Source organism: Mustela nivalis, assembly GCF_964662115.1.
Source record: "Mustela nivalis genome assembly, chromosome: 7".
Taxonomy (NCBI): domain Eukaryota; kingdom Metazoa; phylum Chordata; class Mammalia; order Carnivora; family Mustelidae; genus Mustela; species Mustela nivalis.
In genome coordinates, this window is record NC_139026.1 from 117009486 (window position 1) to 117034237 (window position 24752).

General features: G+C 44.0%; 1 protein-coding gene across 28 annotated transcripts in view; it reads left to right on the plus strand.

Moving 5' to 3' along the window:
- Positions 1–383: 383 nt before the first annotated feature.
- Positions 384–24752, plus strand: part of PARD3 (par-3 family cell polarity regulator) — a 649140-nt gene continuing 624771 nt past the window's right edge. For 11 of the 28 annotated variants that reach the window (XM_082739710.1, XM_082739691.1, XM_082739711.1 and 8 more), the window contains exon 1: positions 388–902. In XM_082739710.1, the coding sequence (XP_082595836.1) occupies positions 783–902 (120 nt within the window). In that variant the 5' untranslated portion in view covers positions 388–782. Of the gene's footprint in view, positions 903–24752 lie in introns of all 28 variants that reach the window. The other 17 variants (XM_082739689.1, XM_082739714.1, XM_082739716.1 and 14 more) reach the window with 4 other exon arrangements.

Genomic DNA, 24752 nt, shown 5'->3' on the forward strand with positions numbered 1-24752 from the left:
GCCAGAGGAAGGGGATTAAAAGTGACAAAGAAAGGGGGTGGGCTCTGGAGAGACCTCGGGGATGGGGGGTGTGTGGAGCGGCGCCCCGGAGGAGGGGCTCAGCGCGACGAGCGCAGCCCCGCAGCGCGTCGGAGCGCTTGAGGGGGGCGGGTGGGGGCCGCGGTGCCCAGCGCGGGGGTCGGCGAGGCGAGGGGAGGGGTGCCGCGACCTCCACCTCCGCGGCGGCGCTCGGGAAAGGGCTGGCCCAGGCGGAAGACAGCCGGCCGGGGCGGGCCGTGCGGTCGGGGTCCCGCGGCCGCCCGCGCCCCGGGGAGGGAGTCGGCGGGGGCGTGGGCCCGCGGGCGTGCGCTCCGCCCCGCGCGGGGAGCGGGCCGCGCCTCCCCCTGCCGCATGTGCGCGGTGTTGTGTGCCCGGCCCTGCTCCTCCTCCTCCCCTCCCCTCGCCGCCGCCCCTCCCCCAGCGGCCCCGAGTGAGCGCGAGCGCCACACAGCCCCGGGCCGCCGCCGTCAAGCGCGCCGAGACGCCGAACAGGTGGCCGGAGGCTGCGGGCGCTGCAGCGGGGGAGAGGCGAGGCGAGCTCCGGGCCAGGCGAGGGCGGCCGGGCCGGGCCGGGCATGCTAGCCGAGCGGCCCCCCGGCGCCGCCGCTTGCCCGCGCCCCTAGCCTCCCGCGCGCCCGTGCAGCGGCCCCGCCGCTCCCAGCGTCCAGCCGCCCCTGCCCGGGGCCACTCCCGCCGCGGTCAGCTTGGGGCGCGGGCCGGCCCGCGACGGCGGCGGCGGCGGCATGAAAGTGACCGTGTGCTTCGGGAGGACCCGGGTGGTCGTGCCGTGCGGAGACGGCCACATGAAAGTTTTCAGCCTCATCCAGCAAGCCGTGACCCGCTACCGGAAGGCCATCGCCAAGGTGAGGAGCCGGGGGCGCACGGGGCGCCGGGGGTGGGGGCGGGAGAAGGGGGGAGGAGGAGAGGGAGGAGGAAGAGGAGGAGGGGGAAGGCGCCGGGATCAATATGGCGCTTCCTGGAAAGGGGAGGAGGGAGACGGAGGGGAGGCGGGGAAAGGGAAAGTGCGGCGGCCCGGCCGGGGCCTCGCGGGCGCCCCCGGCCCCGAGCTGCGGGCGGCAAAGTTCTCCGCGCGGGCCTGGCCGGTGGGGCGGGCGCGGGTGCAGCCCCGGGTGAGCGCGCCGGACCCCGCGGCTCCTCCTGGTCGAGCGCAGGCCGCCTCTCCCTCGGGGCTCCGGCCGCGGGGCGGGCGTCGGCCACCGGAGTCCCTTCGGAGCCTGTTAGGGGCCGAGCCCGAACCCAGCCCTCCGGAGCGCGGGCGAAGCCTGGCGGGACGCCTCTCCCCCGGCTGCAGGCGGTGGAAATCCAGCCTCAGGCCTTTCCCCGCTCCCAGGCCCCGCGGCAAAGGCTGGGGAAAGGGAACTTTTTTGGTTGGAGGAGAGTTTAATTATTCCCCACACGGCGGAGAGCCGGGCGTTTGTGCTCCAGCACTGCCTTCGTCCGGGCGGGGGAAGGAGCCGAAGCCACGAGCCCTTCGCTCCCGGTTGCCCGCGGGCAGGGCCGCCCCAGCGCGGTTCGGGGGCAGCTGGTGGGGGACAGTCGCCGGCAGCCCCGAGAGGGACGCCCGCTCCCACGGGCTCGCGGACATTGGTTGGGGACGGAATCTCGGTGCTTGGGAGGCTCCCGTGCAGGAGGACTCCTTTAAAAGGCACAGCCCTGATCAGTCACTGAATTAAAAGTTTTCCTGCCGAGGACCTCAGCGTATACCTATCTGGAACTAGTTCCATATGGTGCTGAGGCTGCGGAGCTGGGGCCTGATTTCGGAGTGGAGTAGATTTCCCTTTTTCTTCGTGGAGTGATAACATTGTCTCCACTTAACTGCATTCCTCTACAATGTGTCAGAAGTGAAAAGGCATTTTGTTAAATTGTTTTATCTGCTGTCTGTTTGACAACAGCCCACGCCTCCGAAGTTTCTGTCAAGCACCTGAGGATATTTCCTTTGCTGTAGAGTAACGTTTGGTGGAAAGCATGTTCACTTAAAAAATTTCTCATGTTTTCGGTGGTGGAGTGGCCTAGTTCCTGTGCAGGCTGTGGGGCAGCAGACAAGAGGGACCGGTGGCATTGCCCACTTCGGTGTATACAGGCTGCATAATCCAATTTTCTCCGAAATTAAGGGAGAAAAACTTTCTACACTGTTGTTTGGTTTATAGTATATATTGAATAGAATAGCATAAATTTGGCCTTTTGAAGATTATCTGGGGAAACGTTTAGGAACCTGACAGAAAGATGGAAGATGTTGACTATATTTAACAGCTCTAAAATGCTTCTTACAGTTGGTTTAACTGTTATTGAAAATCAAATACAATTAGTGGAAATTGGGCACCCGTTTATCTTACAGTGCTGACAAGGGAAAACAGAACTCTAAAACCTACATTTAACATTTTAAAAAATTGTTTATGAATGGCAGTTTATGATCTAAATGTTCTAAATCAATAATCAGATTGCATATGCATTTTGGAGACCAAAATAAGTTGTGAAAGGGAAGAGAAATACAATAATACAACCTAGGCAGTGTGCCTGTGTTACTGAACAGAGAGGACATTTCGTTTCATTTTACATGGTTAAAATTAGTTCTCTTTCACTATGCACACCATGGACTTTGGTTGAAAAACCCGTTTGGGAGATAAAACTGTAGTCGTTGATTTGATCAAATCATTCATTCCTTCTACAGAAATTCTTAAGCATTTACTGTATTAAAGGCATCATTCTGGGTGCTGGAAATCTAGGGAGCCCACTGGCTGCTTTGTGAAAGTTGGGAGTGTCAGGGTCTAGGACAAGAGGCTCCATTGTCCTTAAGTGAAGGTGACCGTGCTGTAGACTATCATGCTGTGGTGCCTGGAGAAGGGACTGTGTCTGTGGTGTTGGTAGATGTACCTGAAGACTCTTAGTGATAGATCTGGACCTTGGTTTTAAATATTAGTGTAGTTGTTTCCCAGTGACCTGGAAAAGGGAGTGCAGTTTTCTTAAGAGTCTGGGGAGGCATGCCTAAGAGAAGGGTTATATGAGCTAGTTTTTTTTTTTTTTTTTTAAGATTTTATTTATTTTATTTGACAGACAGAGATCACAAGTAGGCAGAGAAGCAGGCAGAGAGAGAGAGAGAAGGAAGCAGGCTCCCTGCTGAGCAGAGAGCCCGATGCGGGACTCGATCCCAGGACCCTGAGATCATGACCTGAGCCGAAGGCAGCGGCTCAACCCACTGAGCCACCCAGGTGCCCCTATGAGCTAGTTTTTATTCTATTTGTATTTTTTTTAAAAGATTTTATTTATTTGAGAGAGAGAGAGAGAGAGAGCCAGCACGAGAAGGGGGAAAGTTAGAGGAAGAACAGACTCCCTGCTGAGCAGGGAGCCCAAGGGACTTGGTCCCAGGACTCCAGGATCATGACCTGAGCCAAAGAGGATAGTTGATAGTTGTTTAACCAATTGAGCCACCCAGGTGCCCCTTGAGCTGAGTTTTTAGAGGGTAAATGTGAGATCACCAGGTGTAGATGGAAGGAAGGGTGATTCTCAGGGTGATGGTAGCATTGGAGTTGGATATAAATGAGGGGGAGGAGTCAGAGATGAGTCAGGGCGTTCTAAAATTATTTAAAGGCTCTTTCAGTGCAATTCACAGTTCAGTGGGTGAATTTTAAGATGGACTTTGTAGTACACAAAGTTTAATCATTGAATCACAAGACTGTTGAGCTCAGATGTTGTCAGAGGCTGAGTGTCTTCATTGGTGTTTTTTCTTCTTAAATTGTTAGGTAACGGTTAAGATTAAAGTTTAGTCTTTCTTCCCTTTTCTTCCACCTCATTTAAGGTGATTATGAAGCAAACACATATTAACACTTGCTTTAACTCTTATTCTCTCTTCTTTACCGCTTATTGTTTAATAGGACAAAGTAAGTTTTGTATGAAGAATTGGGTAGCAGAGTGGTGTTTAAGTTGCTAGGTGACCTGTGGCTTGACAGACTCCCATCTGGTGGGGAAAAATGTGGAAAGACCATGTTTATAGCGTTGTATAAAAATCAGCTAAAATTTCCCCCCACCTCCACCCGCTCCCCCAATAAGAAGAAAGGAAAAGGGAAGGAAAGATCCCAAGTCACTAAAGTTTTCTCTGCAATAAGCATTTTGTAGTGTCATGGGGCTATTTTATTTGGCATTGTATTTGAGCTTTTTTCAGGTTAAACAAATCAATTTTTTTGGACAGTGGAGTGATGTGACAATACCAGAAATGTCCTCAATAAGCAGATATTTAAAGGCTTACAGTCATGATTTTTTTTTTTCCTCTAGTGGAAAAATGTTTTTCTGCTTATGATCACTGATGGGTGAAAATGTTTTGACTGTTCCATCTCCATCCACCCATCCTCATCCAGACCCTGTTTAAGGAGGGTGTTCTGCTAGACACCGAGAATTCTGTTGGAGGAACTAGTCTCGAGGACTGTCTGCTGTATATGGGTCTGTTCGTTCTTCTCATGCCTGCAGCCTGACTCATCCTTGAATCCTGATGGACACAGGGTTCAGAGCACCAACTGCAGTGACTTTTAAGTGTGGTGCCCTTGGTTTCTGAGGTTTTCTTTGCGGGCCACTCCTTAATTTTGAGTGAATCAAGTCTGGCCCTGAGGCTTCCCTTTTTTCCTGCTGTACATCCTAAATCTGGCTAGGAGAAAGATAAGAAAGTCTTCGTGTTTGTTTAAAAAAAAAATGTTGCTATTTTGGAGGGCTGCTGTGTACAAAATGTTATGCTCTATGGAGAAGTATTAGATGAAATTGTTGCACTTGAGAAGAATATCTAGGAGACCAGATGAGTACATACAATAGTAATAGTAGGTGGGAGCACTGCTTGGCAACAGGGTGGTGCAGACAGTAATTGCTTCTGGAGTTCAGAGATGTGAGTGGTCATTAGGCATTGGGTGGGGGAGGGGAAATCCTCTTTTGTCCCTAGAGTTGTTATTGGGCTTAGTGAGCCAGGAGGCTGGCCCTACTAGAGGGCAGTGCTTCCTAACTGGCTAGTGGAGCGATCTCAGAAAGCACCTCCCTGCCTAAGATGTCCTGCTTCTGCAGGTCTGCAGTGGGGTCCAGGCATGAGCCTCTGGAGGCATCTCCTGTGTCTGCAAGCTGGGAAGGAAGGGATTGCATGAAGGGGAACAGTGTGAACACAGTTGATTCAGGCTTTCTGGGTTGCTGTGGCTCCTGAGGGGCATTCATGCCAGGTGGTGGGTCAGGATCAGGAGGACTGTGGATGCGGGGGCATGACACTGGGACTTTATATGGTTGGATGGTATGGGAGGGAGTCGGGTATTTGGCCAGGGCAGCAGTATGGACTTCTGGTCCTCTGGGAGAACATCTGGAGCAGCTGTTTGGATGAGATCTGCCTTCTGTCCAAAGTGCTGCTGAATGCTGAGAAGGAATAGGAGTAGGGTAAAGTGAGGGAGGGAAGTTGCTGGAACCTGTTAATTCCCTGCCTTCCCCCATAGCCCTCTTCTCTTAGGGGACAGTGAGAACTTTGGATTGGGTTTGGAGACCTAGGTTTATTTATTATTGGTAGGTATTACTGTTCTGTATTACCAGTTAACCTTGGGGCAAACTAACCCTACAGAAACTCATTTTTCCTCTGTCTAAAGTGGGTTACTCCCTTGGCAGGGTTAATGTGAGTACTGAACAGATGATGAATGGGAGAGTCTTTAGTGCTAGAGCTGAATCACTGGTGTTTTACTCACCAGTTTTACTTGCCTGGGAAACTTTCCCAAGTATCCTATCATTCCTGCTTGTTTTTTCCTCTTTACTAAAGAAGGTAGTATGTCATTTAATTAAAGAATAGGTAAAAATATTAATATTTGCCTAAGCAGCACAGCAGTCAGAGGAGCAAAGTGTGTGCCTCTGTGTGTGTGTGTGTGTGTGTGTGTGTGTGCGTGCACCCACACGCTTGTGTGTATGTGTGTCAGGGAACATAAATGCAGCCAATATTGGCTTTACTCTAGCTTGATCATCTGGGCCTCTGGCCTGTGGGCCACTGCTTTTGTCCCTGAAGCATGGAAACCTGAGTTGTTTAATAGTGATTCGTTGTTATTAAAACAAACTTGAGTTTACCAACAATAACTTTTGAAAATGTGCTTTTTTTGGGGGGGGTACTGCTGATTACTAAAAACATGATAAGTCATTTTTTAAAAAAGATTTTATTTATTTGTCAGAGAGAGTGAGAGAGCATGAGAAAGGAAGTGCACAAGTAGTCAGAGTGGGAGGCGGAGGCAGATAGAGAAGCAGACTCCCTGCCAAGCAAGGAGCCCAATGCAGGACTCGATCCCAGGACCCTGGGCTGATGACCTGAGCCGAAGGCAGCGGCTTAACCCACTGAGTCACCCAGACATCCCTAAGTCATGGTTTTTTATGAAAAGTCTTAACAGTTGGTATGAGCTTTTCCTGCAAATACATATATAACTGCTTGTTGTTACACTCTTACAAGCTTATTGAAACTTGGGGAAATAGTTACATTGTGGCAGAGTTTGAATGACAATAGGGACAAGCAAACAAATAGTGAAGTGAAATAAATGTTGTTTTATGAACATTTTCTGTCTTCCCTCTCAAAGTGAAAAAGAAATGCAACCTGTCTGAAAGGCTGATCTTTCTAAAAACGCAAATCTCATTGTAGTCTTTTGTGTAAGTGCCTCTGCACATCACCTCAGCACAACCTGTCCCTTGTGGGACCCCTCCTGCCTCTAGCCACTCCCTCACCTGGCTTCCCCATCCCATATTCTACCCACAGGCACTTGCTCACACGTTTCTGCCTCTGCCGTGGTGTTGTCTGTTCTTCTGTATGCTGCCCCCATGCCCACTGTCTGTGTCTGCTCATCTTTTGAGCCTCGTCTCAAACCAGCATCTTTGGGAGGCTGGCCCTGCGTCTCAGGATGTTTGAGGCTCTCCAGTCTGTGCTTCTCCTGGGGCCTTAGCTCCTGGACTGACCTGGGTGAATGAGCGTTACTGTGCCCTCTGTTAACAGTGCTTATCTGCAGAACACAACTGAGCTCCATCTCCCTCTGGGGACATGCTTGAGGGTGGCAGTCCTGCCTCAGTCTTACTTGGAGAGCCAACATCTGCTGCAGAGGAATCTTAACCGGTTGAGTAAATAAAAAGCTCAGGATAAACACATCGCATGCATTATTACACAAAAAGTATACTTTTACTTGGAAGACTGTATGACCAGCCCTTTAGGGTTTGATGTGTCTGGCATATTGGTACAAACAGATTATAATTGATAGTAAGATTTAGTGTGATTTGGAGTCCCTGGAAGTTACTCTATTTGTCTCAGCTCTTTTGAAGGAGTTCAGTCTGTTTTCAGACCAAGCAGAGGGATAGTCATAGGGTTTGCATTGGGCCTGGTTCAAGGCAGGTGGCCAGAGCAGTGTGGGAATCTGGCCCGGAAACATACCTATGTTGGGTCTGGCGCCTCTAATTCTGTCAGTTGAGATCCTTGGGTAAGTGCCAGCAGTAAATAGAAATGTTTAGGATCTGAGATTCACAGAGAGAGTCTGGCTGACGTGAGGTGCTTCTTGGCTCATGGCAGACCTGGATGAGTTGGTCACGGAGGCAGCACTCAGTCTCACTTGTACCCCTAACCCATAGCTCATCCTTCTGTCCTGGGAGCTTTGTACTTCCCTGTAGAATTGGAGGCAGCTTAGTGATGTTGGACACATAATAGATGTTTGGAGCCTTATGCATTTTTTTCGGGGATGGAAAGAAATGTGTAAAACTGGTCCAGGGAGGTATTTCCTCAGTTCATTTTCCACAGGGTAAAATAGTTGGTTCAGCCCACACAGTGTGTTTTCCTCCTCCCACGTGGCCACTCATACACCAGGTCTAGCCAGAACCAAGGTTAGTGGCCGTACAGAGAGTTGGGGAATCAGAAATTTATATAATTTTACCTATTTTTGGTATCTTTTCTGTTTTACATAGAAAAGAGAAAGCTTTATGAAAAGCAATGCAGAGCTGTGTGAACATGGTAGAAAGGTGATCTTTGTTTGCTTTTTAGTCATTTTATCTTTAAGATTTCTTTCACTTGGAAGGAGTATGTACATGTGACTTTTTTTTTCATAGCTTTGCATCTTCTTGGGTCTGCCTTGCCATCTTCAGGTGGCTTATAACATTAAATATTACTTTTGCTTATCTTTTTCTTCTATCCATTGATATTGGAACTTAGAAATAAAATTGAAATCTCCAAATCCACATGAAATGTCAATTATTTAATTTTTTTCTCTTAAAAACAGACTGTAAAATATAGAATAGAAATAAAAACATGTCTACCCAAAAATCATGTACATGAGTCTTCATAGCAGCATTCTCCATAACAGCTCCCAATTGGAAACAACCCAGATGTCCAACAGAGCAATATATGGTCTATCCATACATTAGAATATTACTCAGCCATAAGAATGAGTGAAATACTGATTCATGCTGCAACGTGAATGAACCTTGCAAACACTGTGCCAGGCACAGAAGCCCATGTATATTACATGATTCCGTATATACAAAAATGACCTGACACAGGCACATCTGTAGGTAGAGAAAGTAGAGTAGTGGTTATAGAGGACTGGGTTTGGGAGTGAGTAATGGAGAATGGCTACTCGTGGGTTTGCTTTGGGGGTAATGAGAATATTCTAAATTTAGATAGTGAGTGATTGTATGACTCTGCGAATATAATAAAAATCTTTGAGTTGTACAGTTTAAATGGGTGAATTTTATGGTTTGTGATTCTGTCTCAGCAAAGATGTTAAAAAATAGACTCCATAGGTTACTGTGAATAAAGCTCGCTTTTTAGGTGTTTTATAGTTCTGAGAGTCCCATAAACATGTATTACTGCATCAGAGATGCTCAGAAATCTCAAGTGAAAACTGGCTATTTTTAGGAGTTTTGTATACAGTGTGTAAACCCTGCTTTCTTGGGCCTCTCACTCTGACCTGTTGCTGTCTGGTAAGCTGTTTGCTGCTAAGACTCCAAGCCCCTGGACTCGCCTTTGTTAACTTCTTCCTTGCAGGCTTCCCCGGAAGTTCACCTGCTCACCGTCAGCCAGGGATTTCTTCCTGCCTAGCTCACCAGCTGCCTTTATTGAGTGAAGGCTGATTAAGAGGTTCCAAAGATGTCCATTGTGGAAGAGCTTTTCCAGTTTTTGGTTTTGACCCTCAGTCATTTTGAGCTTTGGCAAATCTCACAAGTTCGTGAGGCTTCGTTTCGCCATCTTCATCTTCCTGTATTCAGAAGTTCTGGGCTGGGCTCCCGATGCCAGTCCCCAGAGCTAGAGATGCTCCGACCTAGTCTATATTGTTGGTTACGGTGCTCATGGAACCATGAGGTATGGGTGATGTAGAGTGACTTTTCAGAGCAGGCAGGTGCAGAATCCCTGACCCACCCACCTCCCTGCGAAAGTATTTTGCTTCCCTTACTTTGAAATGATGGGAGTTGACCGTGGGGTCAAACACACGCTGTTGGAAGTTAGGATGTATTTTGCCTGGAGTGTCCTTCAGAATTCCTTACCATTTCAAGAGAAGTGTCTTTTAGGATAAATTACATGCTCAGAAGTGACTTAATGACACTATCCCTTTGTGAAGTATAACTGAGTATGTGATAGTGCCTGATACTAAATGTAGGATATGTGTATACACGTACATACACATATGTAGTCTTGAAGTTGTTATTTTGATAGTAGTATAAATTTAAGTGGTTTTAGACATGGCAGTAATATTCTTCCCTTTTGATTATCTTTAATATTCAAATTCTGTATGACCTAATTTTTGGAACCCAGACATTTTTTCTGGTGTGTGGTTTTTCTTGTTCTTGTTATTTCTATCACATCCCTTGAGAGTAGAAAACTAATTTATATGAAAGGGTTTATATTTTGGGAAAGGCCTGTTTGAGATATTCCACAATAAAAATCAATAAAAATTCATACAGTAAAATTCATACAATAAAAATGCCTTCTCTAGCACTTCAGAAAATAATTCGCTACATATCTCAGAAACCTAAGATTACTAAATACCAAAACTATGTTGTATTAACAGATTAAAAATATAAAGAGATAATACCATTTTTATGTAGGTTGCTGATATGAGACTGAGTTTTCTGTTTCTTTAATGTATACAGTAAATACTGGAAGATTTTTTAGTCTGTTTTAATTTTCTGAGTGCAATATTAGATATAGAATTAAAAAGTAAACAATTTTCCAGGGAACAAACTTTGTTCTACCACAAAGGCATTTAAGATGCATAATTTATAATTCTGAAACCCAGTGTGCAAAGTCATATGTGAATAGTTAGCTGGGTTCCTGCCCAGCAGGGTTATACTCTAAACTGAAATTTCTCTTATTACAGCCAGCAGCACCTGCAAAAGAGGGAGGTAAAATGTACAGGATATTGGTTCCCGAGGTACCACCACACAGGATATGACAAATCACTGAATCCATTAAAGTTGAATGTAGGATTTGGTACTTTTACCACTCTGTTAGAGACCTGGGAAAAAAACCTTTCAGGCAAATCAAGAGGACCTATTAGTGAAAGTGCATCAGTTGGATTGATAATGCTTCAGCAACTACATCTGGCGGATGGTGGTATTTGAGCATTTGTACTGTCTGAGAACTATGAAAGGAGTATATTTTAGATTTTGAAGACACATACTGTCAGGATTTTTTTTTCCCCCCAAGGAAACTTGGAAGAGTGATAAAACCCTGAACGTTCTATGGTGGGGTCAGTTTTATCTTTTGTATTTTATGAGCCACTTTTTAAAACACAGATGTTTGGAAAAACACAGTTGGCTGACCGTGGAAAGTTTGGTTATGGGTGTTTTTGTCTCCTAGGAGGCAGCATATCAGATTGACACACTCTGGACCAGGATTCAGAAGAGTAGATTGCAGATTCTGCGTTTGTGTGTCTGAGAGCAAGAAGGGTAACCTCCATAAGCCCAGGATCCTTGGCTTTTAGTGACACTTACTTCATGGGATTGTTGTTAGGGTTTGAAGAGAGAATGTAAAAAAATGCATCGTATGGGTAAAATGGAGTAGATGTTAGCTGTACTGTTCTTTCATTTGTGCAATGAGTGGTTGTCAGTGATTGTCTCACTTGAATCAACTCTTCTAAATTGTTTCTTTTCATCCTCATTAGAACTGTGCTGGATGTGGGAAATTGAATTTGTGGTAAAACTGTTCTTCCTTAAAAAACCATGGAAACATTTTTCTGCAATTTAAGAAGTTAAATCCCAGTGACACTGATTTAGATTTTCCCAGGATGTCCACAGTTTTTCCAGTTTTGGTTTTGGTTTCCAGTAGTTTTGAACTTTGGCAAGTCCCACAAACTTTGTTTGCCTCAGTTTTCCCATCTGTAACTTGGGGATGCTATCTTTTGGTTGGAGGAATGAACATTAAGTGACTTAATGTAGGTAATGCTTCTTCATATAACAGACTCTTAGGTCTTTTTCTTCAAGTTTTAAATACAGATTAAACACAATTTTAATGGCTTATTCATAAAGTTGATTTTTATTTGATTTGTGATACCAAATGGTCATTTTTCAGGATGATTTGTTAAGGGGTCACTTTTTCCTGGGTGGCTCAGGGGATTGCCTCTGCCTTCGACTCAGGTCATGATCTCAGGGTCCTGGGATCGAGTCCCATAACGGGCTGTCTGCTCAACAGAAAGTCTGCTTTCCCCTCTCTCTCTCTGCCTCCTTGTGATCTGTCTGTCGAATAAATGAATAAAATCTTAAAAAAAAAAAGAACTATAGAAATTCCAGTATTAGTATTTACTAGTGAATTAGTTGAAAATAGAGGAAAGCAAATGTTCTGATCACTTAGTGGTTAAAGCTGATTCTTTTACAGACCAAGGAGAAATGTGTTTGTCCAACTATCTTAGCCTGTGTCACTTTTTACTTGTTTTTACTATTAGCCCTTGTAACTTTCTAAAATTGCAGCTGTCATTCTGCTGCATCAACGGAAATTATGTAAAATTTCTTTGTTGTATTTTAAAAAACTGGTTATACATTTCCATTTAAAAATATCTTTTGAAACTTGGAAAGAATAAAACTAAGAAATTATAAATAGTATTTATACTTATAAAATACAGAAATGCTTTTAAAAACTTCAGAATTTACTAACTAGTACTAGTTCCAAGAATACCCGGGGGTTCAAAGAGATTATCTCAGTTGTAAAATAAAATGGAAAAGCTGACATAAAAATGTGACCTCTGTAATCCTTTATTCTATAGGCCTCTATAATTCATGTACCCATCCTATTCTTTACCCTTCTCTGGATCTTAAGAAGGTGATTTTGGGGAGCTAAATCAGCAATAAATGAACACAAAACATCTTTTGTTTAGGTAGGTAAGTGTAAGGATTGACAGATTGATGCAACTTTTAATGCTTTAGTTCAGCTAAAGGCACCTGGTGCCAATCACCTGAGGACTTCACCCAAGAGCTGACCTGTTTATCATACTACGTAGGGAGTGGCGTCTTGAAGACTTGCTCAGCTCCTGGGCACAGCAGCGTTACCGTGTTAGACTTGCCAAGCTGTCAACAGTGGACTGTCTTCCTATTCAAGTGGATCACCTTTTCTCATTTATCTTTCCATACCACACTATTGACGATTATCTTTCTCTGTTTGAGGGCCTTAAACATCTTATTAAAATAATGTTTCTCCCTCTCTCCATATGTGTTTCGGGCAGTTGCTAGGTAGTGATTAAAGTAATGAAACTTTATCTCTTTGTGCAGTGTTCATATTTTGGCTTGGATCCCTTCCAGTGTGTGTTTGTAAACATGGTTTCACATGAGTGCATTTGAAATTGAAAGTTTTTGTTTCATACAGGATACAAAAAAGAGATGTGGCCACATGGGAGATGGGAATTTCTCTCTCTCTCTTCCCTTCACAACTTCCTGAGTTTTTGTGCTTGGCTAATGAAAGTGTGGGATGGTACTTTCAAAAACTTTCCAGAATAACTTTCTGTAAAACTGTAGAGAAACAATCTCTGGAGTATTCTTTGTCGTCATTGTTCTAGCTTTATTGACAGATAACATTTAAAGTGTACAGTGTGATGATCTGATACACATTGTGAAGATTTTCTGTAATACATTGCATTCATCACCTCACATACCCCCCCCCCCCTTTTTGGTAAGAACTTTTTTAATTTCGGGGAATTTGAGACAGCTCATAGTCTGTTTTGAAAGGTGAATGGTGTGCTTCAGATCTTTAAGCTGAACCGGTAAAGCTTTTCTTTTTGGGTTGTTTTTCCTACATATTAGGAGGGAAACTGCTTTCTTTTTAGATTTCAGGGGAGTGGTATTCTCAGTATAGTCTTTGCTTTTGGTGTTACTAAGATTTTTAGGTCAGCACTGATGATTGAAAGCTCTTACACAGGATGTGCTGTATTGAGACATTATTTACTTGCCTGTCAGGTTGGGTAGATGTTGAGAAAGGACCTTTAACTGGGATACCTATCAAGTTTTCTCAGCCCCAAGTCATTGAGGAGTTTCATAGGGGTGCGGGGAGAATCAGGAATATTGGTGGGTGTACCATTATCAGCAGTAATGGTTAGCATTTATGGGGCATCTTGTGTGTCAGGCCCTAAGTACTGGGCCCAGTGCTTTGTGTGTATATGTTAATAAGTAGGGTGGAGGGCAGTGTTGATTCAATCCCAAGTTTACGGGTAAGGACACTGAGGCTACAGAGGATGAGAAAGTTGCAAAAGGTTGCACATCTGATGCCTGATGGTCCATCTTAGGTGGACCCCTCTGATACAAAGCCTGCACCATGACTTACTACACTGTGACAGACTGCTGTGGCCCTTGCATTTTAGGGTGTCACAGTAAATAATGCCCACAGGCACACTTTCAAAGCCAGTAGTGGGTTCCTTTTACACACTTTTCATACTCTGCTTCTTAGAATATTCTCATGCACCCTTTCCCATTCCCACACCAGAGTGCCGAGGGTGGCCTGGCTGATGCTGGCAAATATGTGCTTCTGGTCTGAGTCTTTGACCATGATCAGTTCTTGTATCTTCAATATGGCATTGCTATTTCTGTCAATATGTCTCCTTATGTCCTATGTTTTTATATGTTTTCTATTTTATTGAAGGTAGGGAAAAGTGGACAGATAACTAAGCTTTTCTTTTTTCTTTTAAGTTTTTATTTTAATTTCACTTAGTTAACAGTGTTATGTTAGTTTCAGGCGTACAATATAAGTGATTCAGCCCTTCCATACATCACCTGGTGCTCATCGTGACAAGTCCACTCTTTAATCCCCATCGCCTATTTCACCACTGCACCCCCCCCTCCCCCGTAAGCATCACTTTGTGCTCTAATTTTCCCAACACCATTTGTTGAAGAGGCTATCTTTTTTCCCTTGGATATTCTTTCCTTCTTTATTGAAGATTAGTTGGCCATATAATGTGGGTTTATGTCTGGGTTTTCTGTTCAATTCCATCACTCTATGTGACCAATTTTTTGTGCCAGTACCATACTGTTTTGATTGCTACAGCTTTGTAATATAACTTGAAGTCTGGAATTGTGTTCCCTCCCGAGCTGCTGTTCTTCACATAGATTTTGCCAGCTTCCTTGAAATCATTTGAAGTTCTTTTCCAGTGCCAGTGAAGTGCTGTGCCCTTAGCAAGCCAAGAGCCTAACACTGTGCTTCAAGTGTTTGTGGCATGACTAGTGAGAGGTGACCTCAACAGGAAGTCATTTCCTCAAGGTGTTTTCAGAGCTGCAAAGTATAGTTCTTTGTAATATTCGAAACGTTGCCTTCAAATACACTGTAGCTGTGAGAACTTGCTAGTACTGAATTTTATAGCCCTGATAGCGATGCCTATGTAAGAATTTTTTTATCTTATTCAGCAGTGTCACATAACACCTTACCATAAGTTGATCAGCAAAAACATTGTTTGAAAGTTAATGTATATTTAGGTATTGTTGCATAACCAAATACCCAAAACTTAAGGGTGTAAATCAACAACTATTTAATTATTTCTCATTTTGTGGGTTGAGAATTTGGACCGGGCTCAACAGAGTGAGTCTTCTCCATTGGGTTTAGGTGGGGCTGTCCAGCTGCTAGATGATGTGGTCTGGAGGCTCCTAGATGGCTTCATTCACAAGTGTGGTGCTTGGTCGGGGTAGCGGGAAGCCTGGGCTCAGCTGCCACTCAGCCAGGAAGCAGAAGTGGGATACAGTGGAGGGATGCTTCTACAGCCCTCTGCAGGGACTTTGCACATGCTCCCAAGAACACTGCGTGTATTTGAGTGTTTGTGACTCTGAAGGATTTGTGTGGCGCCTTGATTTGTAAGTTGCTATAGGCAAATTTTCAATCCCAATCTAAAAATGTATGTACCCTGTCTTTCCCAAACCTACCTTCCACGCCCCTCAGCCCTTTTGATGTAAAGATCATTTTAAATCTCATTGAAGCCAGTATTTCTCTGTGTTTATCCCATGACATGTATAATAAACAGTATATGGAAAAAAGAAAAAAAAAAAAGAAAAAAAGAGCACCTACACATAGCAGCTCTAGAATGGAGGTCTCAGGGTAGCTGGACTTCTTATGCTGTGGTTCAAGGGCTCCTACAGAGACAGGAGGAGGACACTCTTAAGACCTAGTCCTGGAAGTCAGCACAGCATCATTAACCCCTCTCTTCTATGCACCAAACCAGTCATTAAGAGGCCTGGATTACAGAGCAGAGGACATCTACTCCACTTACTAATGCAAAGAGGTCAACTCTTAATTTAAGTTGTGGCCATCTTTGTTCTGCTATAGGAATGTGTGAATGCAGTGTGTGTGTGTGTGTGTGTGTGTGTGTGTGTGTGTGTATTGCATGTAACATTAAACAGGTAGTCTTTTTATTGTTTTGTGTCATGTTTTAAAGTTGTCCTGTTCTTGGCCATAAAATGTGTATTCTGAACTTTTGAAGCCGACAAACCTAAGAAGTACTTTGTGTTCATAATTCATGAGTTCAAAGATCTGACAGCTTTCCCAGGCTACTCAGTAGAAAGAGATAATGGTAATAACACCTTGAGTTTATGTGGCATCTTCTCTGAGAGGTTCAAAGTGTTTGTGCCACTCATGATTCCTTTATTAGAATGTCCTCTGAGGTAAATAAGCTGTAGTACCCCTCACACTCGTACACAGATGAGGAAATGAAGTCGTTTCAGCAGCCTGCTAGGGCGCAGTGTTCAGAAGGCTGTCTTCTGCAGGTCTGTGTACTGATCAGAACTTGAGCATGAATTTACCTTCCTTAGATACGATTCTGGGCAATGGTGGAGATTGACTTTTGTCCACTGATAATGTTTTAAATTCTATGTCATTTGCCAGAGAAGCGCCATGTTGAAAGGAGAGCTCATTACTTTTTCAGTGTGTTTTGTATGTTTCAGTAGAAGTTTATGGGTATTGTAGCACAGGGATATTTCACTTTAATGGATTACATTCTACATGCTCAGCAGAGACAAAGTGGAAAAGGTAAAGGCAGTTATAGGATTGCCCACTTAGTGAATGTGTGGCGTGTGGCCTGACGGTGACATTGGAGGTGAGAAAACCTGTATCTGTACCCAACCCCCCCTCCCCCCAACACCCCGCCAACACCCTGTTGGGGGAGCACCTCCTAGTGCCTGTGCTTATGGTGATTAAATGGAGTTTTAAAGGATAATTTAATTGTGTGTTAAGTTTACTCTACCCCTGCCAGTTAGAACCTAAACTTTGAGTAAGATGGAGCTCCATTGTAATGTTCTAAATGTGATATTGCTTACATTTGTCCAGTTTTGCTTAGAATGAAGCACTTCGCATATGATTGGTGTGCTTTAGGTTTTGGGAAGAAACAGCTCCTCAGCCAGAATTTGTATTGGCTATCTCCTGGGTCACAAACTTCTGACCCGTGTGAAATGACCTATGCTATGTATTTCCAGCAAGGTAAACTTCATCACAGCGCTCTGGTACAGAGAAGTCCATGGGTTCTGCATGGCTTTGCAAGTAAAATTCAAATTTGTCAGCCTGAAAACAGACCGCAGCCTGGCTTTCCCCCTTTAGCTCCCTGCACCTGCTTCCGTCGGCCCCGTCGGTGACAGAGCTGACTCTCCGGTTTCCCCGAGGTTGTGCCGAGTTTCCCAATTCCTTTGATGATGAACGTGTCTCCTGGCCTGGGATTCTCTTTCTTCTTCTCCCTCTTACTTTGTCCTTCGTTCTCCTGTCACTGCTGCCAGCACTATGCTCCTTTGCTCAGAAAACTTAAGAGGCTTCCTGTTGCTGTCAGGACAGCATCCCCGCTCCCTTGGGTGGCATTCTGGGCTCTCTGACCGGCCCTGGGCTTCCTTTCCTCTGGGCACCGTGTGCGTGGGGGGGCCATGCTGGCCCACAGCGCTAGGCACACCCCAAATGGTCCCTTCCCTGACTCCCCGCCCACAGCCCAGAGAGATTGAAAATTCAGTAAGTCAAGTTAAAAGGGATACAAAGAATAATTACCAGAACATGTGCTTTTTGAAAGGAAGTTATTAAGTGTTTTATTACTTGTAAATAATTGAAGTGGATGAGCTTTTAAGAGAAAATAAGCAGATACCATCAGGAGGGATTTCTTCAGTGTGTCTTTCAGTGTGGTGCTCTTCTGAGCTGCCTGTCTCCCGTGAAGAATTCGTAGTGCTCTCTGCCTCATGCTGCTGACAAGTGTGGCTTGACACGCTGGATTTACTGCGCTCAGAGGTCCCCATGAAGATTATGGGTGGATATGCAAGTTCCAGGTGGTGGGTGGCTTGTCCATAAAGTGGATAAAAGAGGGTAAAATGTATTCTTTGTGGAAAAAAGAGGGTCCTTGAAGACTGCCGGGCAGCTCTGACCAATGCTGTAGTTGATAAAGAAATGCTTCTTTGGCTGCGTAGGGCCAAAAGTTTTTTTTTTTTTAAATCTTTTATAATTAAGTCTGAATGAATATTAAAGTGTGTTTCTTTGCATTAGCTGTTCTGTGAGGAGTGGCATCTCTGAGACGTGATAATGGCAGAACAGGTGCTGCTGTGCTAATGAAAACGTTTTTGAATTGAGTTAGTGAAGTGAACTGGTGGCTTGAACTGGGTGTTTGAAACAAGGTCATCGCTTCCCTTCTGTTTCAATTGGGAAGACCGTTTGGACTCCATTCTGTTGACGCAGATCTTCCCACCCCCAGCGTCCGGCAAAGGAAGAGATCCGTGCGGAGTCTGTGGGCGGGGGGCAGTTGTGCCTTCTGTGAGGACTGACCCCATCCATCCTGGAGGCACCCGAGAGGTCAGGCAGGGGAAATTAGACGAAGCCGGCAAAGGAGAAACACAAGGGCCAGTACACATGAAGCCGCAGATGGCGTCTTAGAGTTCCCAGACCCTTGACCGAGGAGGCACCAGGGGGCTCACCGGTGTGAAGTGGTGCTGGCCTGGCTCTCGCTTTCCCACCAATCATGGTCCCTCATTCTTGTCTCTTCCAAGAAGGCGGAAACAGCCCTTCTGAAGAACTAACTGGTCTTTTAAATCAGATAGAGCATTGGCTTGGATCCCAATTGCCTGAGGCAAAATGCTGGCCTGAGTAGGGCCACTGGTCGTGCCTTTGAGGGTGTCACGCGGGGTGGCAATAGGATTGGGAGCTCTGCAAGCCCTAGTCTGGTATTCCACAGTAGCACAGTGGAGCTCAAGGGACGCTCAAGTCATGGAGCCTCAGGCCAGCGGCTTCCACTGGTGACTGACTGTGGGGCCCCCAGACTTAACTTAGGGTGGTCTGAGCTGGCTGTGGCCTCCTGCAGAGCCAATGCTCTGTGGTGACCGGTAGGGCCTTCTGCATCTTTTAGAATGGCCTAGGACACTAGAATGTGGTAATGCTTGCCTGGCCAGAGCATGTCCTATAATGTTCTTATAGAAAAAAATATATTTTGTTTTGCCGCACTGGATAGAGGAAGAAACACTTCAAAATAGTCTGTCAGTTGTATTTGTTTCTTTCAGTGGAATTCTCTTATATTTTATGATTGTCTGAGATTATCAACCGAAGTGTGTATGTCCGTGTATGTGTCCTCTGAGTGTGCTCACTTGTATGGATGTCTGTGTGCACCACATCGGTGTGTATATGTGTGTGTGTGTGTATGTGTGTGTGTGTGGGCACGTGCATGTGGGGGGCTGGGATAGAAGGGGTTTTTGTAACTGTTTGAGTTTTCCAGTAAAAGACTTGGGATTATTTTATACTTATAGGCTGTCTTCCAAGTAATAAATGATTTTCTTATATAATTCCATGAATTATAGAAATGCAGTCAGTTTTTATATGGTTCAGTAAACGATCATTGCTGGCATGTTTAGGAAAAAACCTTTTCTTTCTTTTTTTTTTTTTGGTGTTAATTCAGCTATAACTTGAATTTTCCTGCTTCGTTTTAAAGAGGATATTCACGATTCCCCCCCCCCCCCCACTCCTTTCCCACTCGTTTTCTTATAAACTGTATTGCCTGAATGCTGGCTCATCATCAGGCCTGGCTGTGAGAGAATTCAGTGCTCCAGTGGGGTGGGGGGAGAAATCAGGGCGATGCAGAGTTGCTCCCCTTATCATGGGGGAGGGCAGAGGCCCCAGGTTTCCATTCTTTGTCACTTTCGGCTAATCGGTTGTTGCTGCTCTGTGGTGTTGCCTGCAAAATAATCCCCCCCCCCCTTGTTTGTGTATCAGCATCATTACTGTGCATGTGTCCTTGGGGATCTGACTGATTGCTAAGTTAGTGCTGGCAGAGGAAGTGGAAGACAATATGTGAGTGTTTTCTTTAAACAAACACATTCTACAATTTATTTTATTGGATTTTGTCCTTTGAATGAGAACGCCACAAGTAATCCTATTACCATCTAGAAACTGCTTACTCACACCAGATTACAGGCTTCAGTGTGTGCCTGTTGCCTTGGAAAGCACATAAGTCTTTAATAAATGAGGCAACTTCCAGATTCATCAATAATTAACAAGGAATATGACAAGTTTTTATCCCAGCCCAGAGCTGCACAGTGCTTCAGACAATCTGCTTCTGCAGATGAAATCTCTTTGTACTTCCTGATTCAGCACTGGGGGCACATGATGCCTCCACAGAGACACGGGTTTGAGGGAGCAGAATGAACGCTTTCTTGACAAATGTTAAGCATTGACTGTTTCCTGTAAGATAAATACATACTAATAGAGAACTTGGAACGTACAGTTGATTGTACAGAAGACCGTGTCACCCATCATTTTACCATCCAGAATAATCTAAAATTTTAGTATTTATTTTCAGTCTTTTTGTCTGTATATGTAAACACAGATGCTTTTTTAAACGGTGGAGATCATGATTCATCTATAATTATTCCTACTTATTTTACTTGATATATTTGCGTTTTCCTGTCTTTAAAAATTGTCATCATAAATTTAAGGGTGCATAGTATTTTTGTTTCCCTATTTTTTTCACCATATAAAAATAGCATAATCTCAGTGCATAAAATTTGGTGCAGAGTTTGGATTATTTGTTTAAGTTAGGGGTCTCATTATTGGGTGGGAAGTCAGGGACATTTTGAAGGCTCTCGGTTTATATATTTTGCCACTTTGCTCTCAGAGAAGTTATGCCACCATGTCCCTGTCAGGCATGGGAAGTCACTTCCTGCCTCTGCAGCGGGGAGCCTCCTGGGTCAGTGTTGTAGCGGTGAGTCCCTGGTCCCAGGAAGGAGGGCTCCAGCCTCTTTTGGTTCATCTGTTAGCCAGGCTGTAACTCCTGTATCTTCTCTTTATAGATTAAATGAGAGGTAGATAGATGAGGTAGATAGATGTCAAGTTTGGCCCAAGGTAGGCAGTTGGTGCATAGTAGTTGTGGTGGTGAACGATCTTACGTCTAGCGTCTGGGTTCTTCCATATTAATGGAGTGGAGTGAAGAAGTGGGACATAAAAAGTAACTACATCAACGTGTTCTGTGCTTTCACGGAGTCATGACATCCTTGAAATGGGGATTCTACATAAGATAGTTCAAAAACCAGTGTTTAATATTAAAAAAAAAAAGCAGGCTATTTCCTGAAAATTTCATGTAGGGTGGAGTACAAACGTTTCCTGGTGTCTAGAATATTTTCCATCCGTCCACATGGCTCAGCTCTGTCTTACCGGACCCTTGCATGAGTCTGGTCTGTTGGGGGCTTTGTTGGTGCATGTCAGGTGCCTCTTTGGCTATGTGCTTTGGGTGTGGGATGACACTTTTCACAACTTTTCTGCTAGTCTGACTGGATTATGGCTATGAAGTCTGTCTTTTGTCTGCTTTAATACATGCATTTCCTTTGCCTCTTTGGTCTTCAAGGATTCCTTCCATCTTTAAGAGACACAGAAATGCTGGGACGCCTGGGTGGCTCAGTTGGTTGGGCAGCTGCCTTCGGCTCGGGTCATGATCCCGGAGTCCTGGGATCGAGTCCCGCGTCGGGCTCCGTGATCGGCGGGGAGCCTGCTTCTCCCTCTGCCTCTGCCTGCCATTCTGTCTGCCTGTGCTCGCTCTCTTTCCCTCTCTCTCTCTGACAAATGAATAAAATCTTTAAAAAAGAACAACAAAAAAAAGAGAGACACAGAAATGCTGACTAACTGCAGTGTTGTCCATGTAGCTGCTGAAATGCTCTGGAACCTAATTCAGCCAGTTGTAAAGTAAATCTACTCTTAGCAGTTTCCTTGGACAACTCTTACTTGGCTACTCATCTTATGAGTGAGGAAAATTACTTCATCTGCTTATATGATCAACACTGGTCTTTTGTTAAGATTCTGACATTTTGGAATCATTATTACTTTGTCCTTTTCTTTTGCGTCTATGGCACTTTCCCCCATTATATGTGAGGAATTTGTCCTTGTTATGTATTGTGTTTGGGTTATTCTGTACTTGTTTAGTACTATTCATATGAACTGGGTTTAACCTTTGTATTCTTGAGGGACATACTAGATTTATTGGGACTTCTATTCAGTCTCCCAGAGATTGAGAAAAGCTGTAAAAGACCTAGTAGTTTTCCAGTTATGTGACTCAGCTGGAGATGGTGCTGCTTTTTTAGACTAATTGTTTCAGAGAACTTTTTAAAAAAGATTTTATTTATTTATTTGTTTGTTTGTTTCACAGAGAGATCACAAGCAGGCAGAGAGGCAGGCAGAGAGAGACACGGGGAAGAGGCTCCCCGCTGAGCAGAGAACCCCAATGTGGGGCTCGATCCAGGACCCTGGGATCATCACCAGAGGCGAAGGCAGAGGCTTTAACCCACTGAGCCACCCAGGCGCCCCTCGATAACATTTTAAAAGCTTTGCAGCTGTGTGTACCTGTTTTTGGTGTGTGATCTACTTAAAATAAATGATGCCTATTAACTGCTTTTTCTATCTCATCTGCATGACATTTTTGGATTTCTGACATCACGGCAATATATACGTATTGGCAAAGAAAGAATCACAAAACTCATTTTTAAGTTTTAAAATTGTCTGAAGTAAGCAGTAAGTATCAGGAATGGATACTTTTTAGGTGGATCTTTAGAGCATGTTATTTAAATAGGAACATTAACTGGATAGGTGTGTGGATCTCATACGCTGTTCCTCGTCGTACACTGGCAGGCCTCTCCATTCCTTTCTAATCCCCCGATGGAATGAGATGCCTCTGACTGTACTTACTTTCAGTTGCCATTCATAAAATTGTTGTCAGTCTTCTCAGGTGGCAGTGGTATTTACAAATGCCTTTAAGAATGTCAGAGGGTTGGGGCGCCTGGGTGGCTCAGTGGGTTAAACCCTCTCTGCCTTCAGCTCAGGTCATGATCCCAGGGTCTTGGGATCAAGCCCCACATCAGGCTCTCTGCTTAGCGGGGAGCCTGCTTCTCCCTCTCTCCCCTCTCTGCCTGCCTCTCTGCCTACTTGTGATCTCTGTCTGTCAAATAAATAAATAAATAAACAAACAAACAAATAAATAAATAAATAAAATCTTTAATAAAAAAAAAAAAGTCAGAGGGTTTCTGCCATTTCCTAATAGACTACTTGCCCTTTCCCTTACAAGGCTGTACTGCTGGAAAACGTCTGTTTCCACCTGGGCTAGTCCGGCATTGGGTGATATGCCTTCAGTTGGCTACTTTTAGTCAGTAATTATGGGTCGGAGCTTTGACCAGAACACAAAATAGTTCACAGAGAGAGTCATGTGGGTTATCCTGAGCTTCTCCAGGGGATGGATTTCAAAGTGCAAAATTAAGGAAATAAGGGCAAAACTGTTGAAGTCGTGGATTTAGATTTCTGGGGTTTCAGAAGCATAATTCTGTGATAGTTGTGCAAGTTTTTGGTGATTGTGGTCATTTCAGATTGGAAGAACCGTTCATTTTAAAAAGGATAAAATCATTTCTCATTTGTGTAAGTAAAAACAAAACCTAACATTCCATCGCATAGCTTCCCTGTGTGGACTGAAATAAATCTCTGCTATCTAATTTAACCATTTCTAGCAGTTCTGAGGCAATGGGGAAACTTAGTTGGTGATTAGATTTCTGGTATCAACTTTCCAAAGAGGAATTGAGATGAATGAGTACTAGAAATGCTAGTATTGGGATGCAGGTAAGAGTGTCTTCATGCCCATGACAGTTGTGTCCCCCCTTGACAGAATGGGAGAGTTTAAGGTACTTTCCCAAAGTTTCACAAGGTTATATAGAAGAGAGGGGAAAAGAAAAGGGAAGAAAATCTAGAGAAACTTTAGAAAGTTTATCTGAAAATACGAGGAGAAAGCTGATCTCCACTGAGACTTGCCCTTTTGTTAATATCCAGCTCTTCACATCCTAAAACATGTGGGTCCTTTTTTCCCTCTCATCTTACAAAGGACTGGATTTTTCTTTCTGTAATTTTAAGCTATTGCTGTTTATTTTGTATGATTTAGATGACTATTAACTTTTTGGAATACTTAGACTTTTTTTTTTTTTTTTTAAAGATTTTATTTATTTATTTGACAGAGAGAAATCACAAGTAGATGGAGAGGCAGGCAGAGAGAGAGAGAGGGAAGCAGGCTCCCTGCTGAGCAGAGAGCCCGATGTGGGACTCGATCCCAGGACCCTGAGATCATGACCTGAGCCGAAGGCAGCGGCTTAACCCACCCAGGCGCCCTGGAATACTTAGACTTTTAAGTGTTAAAATGATGGTTATAAAACTGGCAGTTTCATAAATCACCTAGGAGATGGGCATTTTATAGGTAGTATGCTTCCAGATAGTTAAAGGGATGCATTAAGTAATTTGGAAGCATATTAAACCAATCAAAATGTTTGTTTTAGAATGATGGATATGGTGGTTACCCCCTTTTTGTTTCTAAAGTTTTTATAATGTGATTGGTTATATTTTTGTGATAAAATTAAAACTGCATAATCTCCTGCTTTTATTTTAAATGTGTTACAGGATTTGTTAGAATCTTAAATAATCACACACACACCCTAGGGCAATTATTACAAATTAAAATTGAAGTCAGAAATATTTAAAAGTTTATGAAAATGTACTTTGAAGAGAATAGTTAGAAGCAAAAGTTCTATATGGAAGTTATGTCATTCACTATGTTAAACTTCCAAATTAATGCTTTTTACCTGTTGTCCCTTGAATTAAAATAAATTCGGCTTGGCCAGATCATAACTTTTAGTACATTAACAAAGAGTATTCTTTTTTTAATTTTTAATTCAATTTTATTTTTTATTTCTGGGTTATCTCTGAGTGTCCATTTCTGGGGTCTTTATTCTGGGTCATATTAAGATATGATGTATTA